The sequence below is a fragment of the Candoia aspera genome, chromosome 6, assembly GCF_035149785.1.
Source record: "Candoia aspera isolate rCanAsp1 chromosome 6, rCanAsp1.hap2, whole genome shotgun sequence".
NCBI classification, from domain to species: domain Eukaryota; kingdom Metazoa; phylum Chordata; class Lepidosauria; order Squamata; family Boidae; genus Candoia; species Candoia aspera.
Window position 1 is genome coordinate 83,610,555 of NC_086158.1, and position 8,496 is coordinate 83,619,050.

Here is an 8,496-nt window from a genome sequence, read left to right on the forward strand (position 1 = left end):
CTGCCACCTGCTCTTCCAGCAGGAGCTGTGAGTCCAAGAGGACCCCCAAATTGTGCACTGGGTCCGTCTGGGGCAGTGCCACCCCATCCAGGACCAAAGATGGAAAAACCTTGGTACCAGGAGGCCCAAACTCCCAAAGCCACTCAGTCTTGCTTGGGTTGAACCAGAGCCCATTGCACCCCACCCACCCTACAGCCTCCAGGCACTGAGATAGGACATCCGTGGCATCACTCAAGACAGCCCGGGGTGGAGATACAAAGCTGGGAATCACCAGGATACTGGTGATGCCTCACCCCTGTATTGCAGTTAGTTTAGACTACTGTATATGTAGCATTTCCTTCCTCCATTTTTTTTTTTTTCCTACAGCAGCAATCCTCTGGGGTACTTTGAGCTGAAAGAATAAGTGGCTCATAGTCACCCAGTGAGTTTTGGTGGCTGAGGATGGACTTTAACCTGAGTCTTCCCAGTCCTAACCCACTACACAAATGGACTGTATGTGGCCCCTGGAAGCCATTTACATAGTCTGCACAGGTCTCCCCTTCTCCCCAGTCCCAGGTAGGCTGCAAGGGACAATCACCCAGAAAAAGGGACTGAAAATCATTGTGTTCCTGAGCAAAAACAGTGTGATACTGTGTGAGAGTATGTATGTGTGTGCCCTCATATGTGTGCATCATCTATGCACAAGTGTTTTGGTGTGACCCCTAAAGCCTGAACAGCAAATTCTGGGCCAAGTGGTTCCTCAGCCCTGCATTACAGTAAGCCAAGCTGGATGTTACTGGAGCCTGGAACAGTGGCTAAGGTATTTCCACCTAGAAGAGGCTGCAGGAAGACATCAGCATAGCTGCTGAATGGTACCCAGAGTTGTTGTGACCTCTGAGGATGCCAGGTACAGTGGGAGCCTTAAACTGCTAATTTGATCCTTCGGGGAGAAGGAAACCCCATTCACTCCCTGAAGTCAGCTTCTGACCTGGGGAGCAAGTATACTGGACTCTGCTGGGCTGCACTGGTTAGTACTGGGCCCATAACCCTTGATGGAGTTTTTAAAGGTTAAATAAAAGAACTTCAAGCAGCTAACAACAATCTTGCAAAGTAGAAGCATGAACCAAAAAAGAAACTTGCACATTAAGCTTAATTACGTTCAGAAAAGAATTTAGTCTTCGCACAGTAGTTAGATGAAGAGAGAAAAAAAAGGTAGCTTACATTTATTCAGTAGATCTGGATACAAGTAGCTTCATAGTAGAAAGCACTTATTCATCACCGGTTCTTTGTCGACACTTTCTATGGAACTAGAAAGTCTGCGTGCAAGCAAGATGAAAAGGGTGAGAGTTGCATTCTGCAGCACCTCCTGCTTGCAGGTGTGCCTGAGGTAATGGAGATGGTTAATCCCCAAACCCCAAATCCCCAAATCTCCATCCTCTTCCCTGATCCCTGACAGCAGGACAGATGTGCCAGGCAACACATCCTCCTGTTGATTCCTACCCAAATAGTGGCCAGTGTCACCTTAATTCTTATCATATGGGAGGATTGCCAAGTAGATACGTCTGTAGGGAAACTAGCTGGGTAGAAGAATCTTTAATGTAGATTCCAGTCTGAAACAGGTGGATGAGTTAACTTTCAGTGTTTCGACTTTCAAAAAGGTTCAAATTTTACTTGAGCTTTGACATTTATTGAACATGACTTCTAAAGCTTAGGTAATGCGCATGTCTTCGCGGGACAAGGTTGACTAACATTATTTTCTGCTGTAGTTACTTTTTTGTTTGTTTGTTTGCATTCATAGACCTTTGAAGACAGCGACTTGTTTCATCTGATTGGTGTTGTTTGCGGACTAGCAATATATAATTTTACTATTGTAGAACTTCATTTTCCATTGGCTTTATATAAGAAGCTCCTGAACAGGAAACCTTCTCTGGAAGACCTTAAAGAATTAATGCCCGATGTTGGCAGGTGAACCCAGTTGCAGTTGAAATTATAATACAGAAACTAAATTATCTGTACTCTGGCTTATTTCATTAATGGAAAGAATTAAGTTACTGGACTGTTAGTCAGAAGATGATATATAATGTTTCTTACTTTGCACTGCATAGAGTATTAATTTTTACTAAAGATATCTATATATTTGTGGCTTAATCGATTTTGGTTTAATGTGCTTGATTAAAAACACAGATCTGGTGATAAGATCCATTTTGTGGTTATTGTTCTAAGACGTCAGCGCTATCAGTTTTTGGTCTGAGATCAGTTCCCCCCTTCGGCCCAGCCCGTTTTCTGGCTTCATGTACTTTCTGAAATCTGGGTAGAACCTCAGAAGAAAAGGAGGCTGCTTGCAGGAGAAAGAGCAAGCACTTTCTCCTCCGTTGCCAAGACAGACTTTGTAAGATAGAGTAGGGCGCTGAGTGAACATATAGAATTTATGTCTGGCATTTTCACTTCTTTTCAATAATTCCAAATTATAGTGCAACCCAATTAAAATTAAAACATTTTTAAAATGAATAATTTTATTTATGCATATTTAAAAACATACATCCTTTAAATCTTTGGAAAGAAGACCAAATAAAAATAGGCAATGTAACATATGGTTTTGGGGGTGTGATGGCTCAGTGGTTAAGACACCAGGCTTGTCGACCAGAAGGTTGCAAGTTCGGCGGTTCAAGACCAGAGCGCCGTACGGTGGAGTGAGCTTCCGCACTCGCCCCAGCTCTTGCCAGCCTAGCAATTTGAAAGTATGCAAATGCAAGTAGATAAATACGTACCGCTTCAGCAGGAAGGTAGCAGAGTTCCATGACTGTCATGCTGGCCACGTGACTGTGGAAGTGTGTTTGGACAATGCTGGCTCTTCAGCCATGAAACGGAGATGAGCACTGCCCCCTAGTGTGGTCTGTACGGTATTGCTGTCAAGGTGAATTGTTGCCATGGTTGAGGAGAATTATGCCATATGTTGGAATGTTAGAAAACATCCAGCACATGCTATAAAATAGTGCCTGGAATTAGAATAGATCGTGACCTCATAGTACTGTTGAATAAAATATTTACCTATGGGAGTGATTTGAAGTCTAGTTGCCAAAATAGCAAGCACTTGTTGGCAACTATCGAAGTTTGCAGAAGGAGAAACTATTTCAGGGGGGAAGCCTGAAACGGTTCGGGGGAAACCAGAAAAGGTACCATTAGAGCTGCACATGCTCAAGGAACTGCAGATGCTGGCTAACTGAACTGAGAGTGCTCCATTCTGCACTGCAGTATTTTGTTGCAGTACCTCCTTGTTCTCAGTTTTTGTAGCAGGATAGTGAAACCTTTCGTGATTGTAGATTCTAAATAAATGCTGTTGTTGCCAAAATGAAAGATTAGAATATTTGATTTTCCAGGAGTATGCAACAGTTGCTAGACTATCCAGAGGACGATGTGGAAGATACCTTCTGCCTCAACTTTACAGTAAGCATTATCTGTTGGTGCATATACCAGTTCATTTGAAAGAGGGATGAATATTAATCTGCAAACGTTTCTGTCTTCAGTGAAGATTTTATTCGATGCCCCTTGTGAAACAATGTTGAAAGCCAGACTCTTCTGCAGCAAACAGTAAAATACCTTGTTCTCTCCTAAACAGATCACAGTTGAAAACTTTGGTGCCACAGAAGTTAAAGAGCTAATTCCAAACGGTGCTGATATCCCTGTTGTCAAACAGAATAGGTAGGTCTTAATACTGCACTTCATCTAGCATTTCATCTTTCCATTTTTAATTCAAAATTAACTAAAAGGAGTCAAGCCATTGACACCCTAGTGTTGTCAATGACACCCTTGCACTGAAGATGTTGCCTAGTCTGGCAATGCAACGTCTGCAAGAAGTCAGCAAGGCTCAGAGAGCACCAAGGACTCCACAGTTAAACCCTGAGTTACAAATATTCACTTCGATTGGTACACTTCGATGATCAGAGAGCTTTCTCTGGTTTCATAAACTGTCCTATAAAGCTGGGAATGAACACAGGCCCAAGTTTTCCTTCTGCTCCTCAGCTTTGGTGCTCCATCTTGAATGTGCATGAAACCATTAAAGAAACTTGGGCTATGATTAGTTAACCTATGTTAAACCAGACATAACTGAGAGTTTGGGCTTAATGTATGTCGTAAATGAAGCTCCAGAGCCAGGAGGAGAAACAGCAGTTTCATAACTATGTCTTTCCAGGACTTTGCTGAATTAGGACTTTGCCTGACAGTTGGAATACTTTGTAGACTATTGTGTTGAAGGAAAAATAAATGTTCATAGCGCCTTCTACATGATTCGTTCACTCTGTCAATCATGGGTTATAAGAAAATAATTACCATTGCTAAATGGTTGCATACTGAGTATTTCTAAAGGGCTTTTCTTTTAATCTGATTTTTAGGCAAGAGTTTGTGGATGCTTATGTGGACTATGTTTTCAATAAATCCGTGGCTTCTCTTTATAATGCATTCCATGAAGGCTTTCATAAAGTGTGTGGTGGTAAAGTTCTTCAGCTGTTTGAGCCTAATGAACTGCAAGCAATGGTGATTGGGAACACAAACTATGATTGGAAAGAACTAGAGAAGGTATGTGGGCCTGCCAGGAATTAGTTGCTCTTCAGGTTTACCAAGGTTATTTTCCAACGTTTTTTGTCCTCCTTTACGCTCTTTGGTAACAGAGAATGTTAGTTACCCAAAAAATAAATGAATTTAATAACTGTAAACTAAGTATAGGCATTGAGCCTTTATTCCTTTCAGTTTAATAATATGGTTGGTGGTAAATCTTCCAAATAGTTAGAAAATCAAACGTTATGTATGTTGCAGTCCTTTGCGTGTCTGCTCAGAAGTCCCATGATAGTGTCGTTTAAATTGATACAGGATTATGGCTCTAGGCATTAAATAGCTTGTTTAAACATACATTGCACAGTTCCTAACAGTGTCCTACCCTGCACTTAAATATCTGTCTGATGGTCAACACAGCCTACCATTTGCAGGGGAGAAGGAAGGAAGAGTCCCAGAGAGAACATTCCTTGATAGTGTGATTTTGATTTTTCTCCTTAGAATACTCAATACAAAGGAGAATATTGGGCAGATCACCCAACTATTAAATTGTTCTGGGAAGTTTTTCATGAGTTACCACTGGAAAAGAAGAAACAGTTTTTGTGTAAGTATCATAATCTTCATAAAATGAGTACATCTTGACCGTTGTTAGCTGGAGTCCATTTTGCACATAATGCTAAGCCAATCCTTCCTCTCCTCCTTTCTAACATAAGCAAGAGCAACCCAGAGGTATTCAGTTCCACTTCTAAACCGTCCAGAAGCATAGGCACTCAGCTTACATTGTTTTTCAACTGTTTTTAATTGGTTTTAATGGTTGAATTATGTTGATTGTTTAGTTTTTGTTTTATTTGTGTACACTGCCCTGAGTCACATGCAAGTGAGATGGGCGGCTATATAAATCCAATGAATGAATTAATGAATGGAATTCATTTCTGTGAATGAAAACCATTTCTTCTCTTGGAATGGGGAAGAGACTATTCTCTCAGCAGTCCCTGGTACAAGATATACAGAGGGAAAGAAAGCAGTGGGTAATCTTGTATAACTGGATGTCTAGTTATGTAGTATTGGGGTCCATCTTACGTTTTACCCAAAGAAGCCTGGGTCAGTGATAATAGTTTGTTACCAGGTCATAGTTCAAGATAACCAGAATTCCAGCAATCTTGGAGATAGGTTAGGGTAGAAAGGGGTTTTCCTCACCTCTTTACACTAGAGCGGAAGGGAACATACCAGCCTGAAGCTTATTACAAGTATTGTGCTGGTGGTATGTATGGGTCCGCCTTACATTTGAATCTGAGTCAATGTCTCCTTTAAAAGGTAGAATGTATTATAGGAAGCATAAATAAATATATTTTTTAAAAACTAAGAAGGGAAAAACATACAAGGTGAAGATTTCAAACACATACTCTTTTTCTGAAGACTTTATTTAAATTTTTCTCAGAATCCTTAGTATTCTTTCATTTTATTAAACATGGTTTTATTTTGTTAAACATTCCTTTTAATTGGCAAACAGTGCAACATTCTTTGTTTTTTTTTACCCTTAAGAAAAGTCAAGACATTTTTCCTCCTGAACTGAGGGATGTATTCCTTTAGCTTATTTTAGGTCTAACATTGAGTTTTGAATGTGTGGTGTATAAGTGTTGGGGTGGCAAGCGTTGTGCTAGTAAAAAGCTTCCCTGTAGTTAGTCTGATAGGGTTGAACACTAAATTCTTGAAGGTTTAAATCTGCCCATACCCTGATTAATGTAGATTCTACAAAAATAAATCTGTGTTTAGCTAAAAGTCTTTAACACAGGAGTACTTTAAAAAAGAATCTTTTACATTGTAATGCTGTACATCACATAGTTGTACTCTGTGATAAACTTTTGATATCTGAACTTAGATTATTCCATTTTCTTTCTTTGTAGTATTTTTGACAGGGAGTGATCGTATTCCTATACTTGGGATGAAGAGCCTTAGTCTTATTATCCAACCAACTGGAGGTGGAGATGGATATCTTCCAGTATCTCATACATGCTTTAATCTTCTTGATCTTCCAAAATATACCAATAAGGAAACACTCAGATCGAAGCTGATCCAAGCAATTGATCACTACGAAGGCTTCAATTTAGTATAAAATGTAAGAACTCAGCACCATGCAGTCATCTATTGGGAACATTAAGCCAATGCTTATATCTGCTTTGCAGTGTCAGTGAGAGATACCCAAGTGGTGATGATTGTAAGAGGCTGTTCATAAACATGTTCAGTGATCTGATTCTTTCACGTCAGCCGAAAATCCTTATATTAATGAATTGTCTTGATGTGAATTCTGGAATTACATTTTGCCCTCTTAACAATAAAGATGCAACTTTGGAATAAAAGCTAAAGTTTCACGAACTAAATTTTAGTATTTCACATATTGCAAAAATGACTTGCTGTGTGTGTGAAAGATGTGCTTTTCTTTTCCAATCACTGCAACAGTCAAATATAGATTTTTCATTTTGTTAAAAGTTTTTTTTAAAAAAATAATAAAATATGCTCCGTTAGCAGTAGAGTATCTATTGCTTTATGGAATTGGGGCTGCTTTGTTAAAACAAACTAACTTACAGTAAATAGAGAGAAAGCAAGCTTGACATCTTTGTCCACATGTTGCTTCCTGAAGTAAGTTTGTTTGGGGGTGGGTTGGTGAAAAGACAGATTTACCATGGTACTAAAGAAAGTTTATATAGCAGCTGTTTCATCTTGAACCTAGTTCAGTTTCTTTTTAAATGAAAGCTGTCAAGAGGATGTCAATGCTATTTTCTTTGACAATTCCTTCACATGACTGTGGAGTTGTCATTTGTTAATTAAAATTATGAAGGATCCCTTTATTAATGAGATTTGACCCATGATAATCCACATAATACAGGAGTGTCTGACAAGTCCAGAATTATCAGCAAATTCTACTTTTTTCTCTTGAGCAGAGCTAAGATTGCATCTTTCTTACTTTCAAATATTGGAGTAGTTTTAACATTCTGGTTAAATTGTTTAATCGTTCACAGTTTTTTAAAGGTCCCCTTTGGTCATTGGAAAACATAAGAGGTGGTGGCTTTTAACTGAGCAGGAGGATTTGGGGGGGAGGGGCTAGCTTAATTAAGTTCCTGAATGTTTACATGTTATTAATTATATGTGACTTTCAGCTGTGAAATAAATATTTATTTTTTTTAGATTTATAAACTGCAGTGAAACAAATCAAGCATAAAATAAAAATATTTGAATGAAGATGTTGGATAATGTATACATGTAAAAGTCTCATTCTTTCAACATTATGGGGAAATTTTGCTTAAGTCACATGTCTGAATTATTTTGAGATGAGCATGTGTTCACACTGTACTTGAATCCTGTTGCCCATATTCAATTACGTGTTCAGGCCTTCTGAAATAACATATAAAGCTATGCTTACCTTGAAATGACTGGAAGGAGTTCTGCAACAGATAAATGTGCACTGTATTTGTTTATGTTTGTATTCTTTGCCTTCCTGCTTTACAACAGAACCCCAAACAAGATAGCCTGCTGTGTGGCAAAACCAGATTTATTTGACCAGAACTACATTTCTTCCAGTGTTATTTTTAAAATCTTGCTGTTACAGGACCCAAATAGTAAACTTGAATTGGTTTTATTACTGATAGTGTAGCATATTAGGCAAAAGGGTGTCAGACCGAGTTCGTTCGAGCATTCACACAATAACAGTCAGGAGACCAAGATCCTTTAACTGTTTAATGAAGCGAAATGAATAGGACAGAGGTAAAGCTGCAAATGGAGAGTTCCTGCTCAAACCTACATTTAAAACTCCATTCCCTTAACTTGTTCCCTTTCCCACAAAAGTATGTCACCCCACTTCCCATCCATGTGATGTTTCTGGTGAATCTCTACCAATTGTCCTTGATGTCTGCCATCATAAATGTGTAGCCATAATAATACAATTCACACTCCAACTTCACACCCCCTCCTACCCAG

The 8,496-nt window shown here is 39.1% G+C and overlaps 1 protein-coding gene and 1 long non-coding RNA gene across 4 annotated transcripts in view; both read left to right on the forward strand.

The window, feature by feature from the left end:
• The window catches only part of HERC4 (HECT and RLD domain containing E3 ubiquitin protein ligase 4), a 41,560-nt gene extending 33,785 nt beyond the window's left edge, over positions 1–7,775 (forward strand). For 2 of the 3 annotated variants that reach the window (XM_063307555.1, XM_063307556.1), the window contains 6 exons: positions 1,778–1,944; positions 3,357–3,423; positions 3,596–3,678; positions 4,368–4,551; positions 5,026–5,128; positions 6,429–7,775. In XM_063307555.1, coding sequence (XP_063163625.1) covers positions 1,778–1,944; positions 3,357–3,423; positions 3,596–3,678; positions 4,368–4,551; positions 5,026–5,128; positions 6,429–6,637 — 813 coding nt within the window. In that variant the 3' untranslated portion in view covers positions 6,638–7,775. Of the gene's footprint in view, positions 1–1,777; positions 1,945–3,356; positions 3,424–3,595; positions 3,679–4,367; positions 4,552–5,025; positions 5,129–6,428 lie in introns of those variants that run through there. The other variant, XR_010068234.1, reaches the window with a different exon arrangement.
• LOC134500332 (uncharacterized) lies at positions 1,951–3,005 on the forward strand. Its single transcript, XR_010068237.1, has 2 exons — positions 1,951–2,572; positions 2,867–3,005. It is a non-coding gene; the product is annotated as an uncharacterized LOC134500332 (long non-coding RNA).
• Positions 7,776–8,496: the final 721 nt, after the last annotated feature.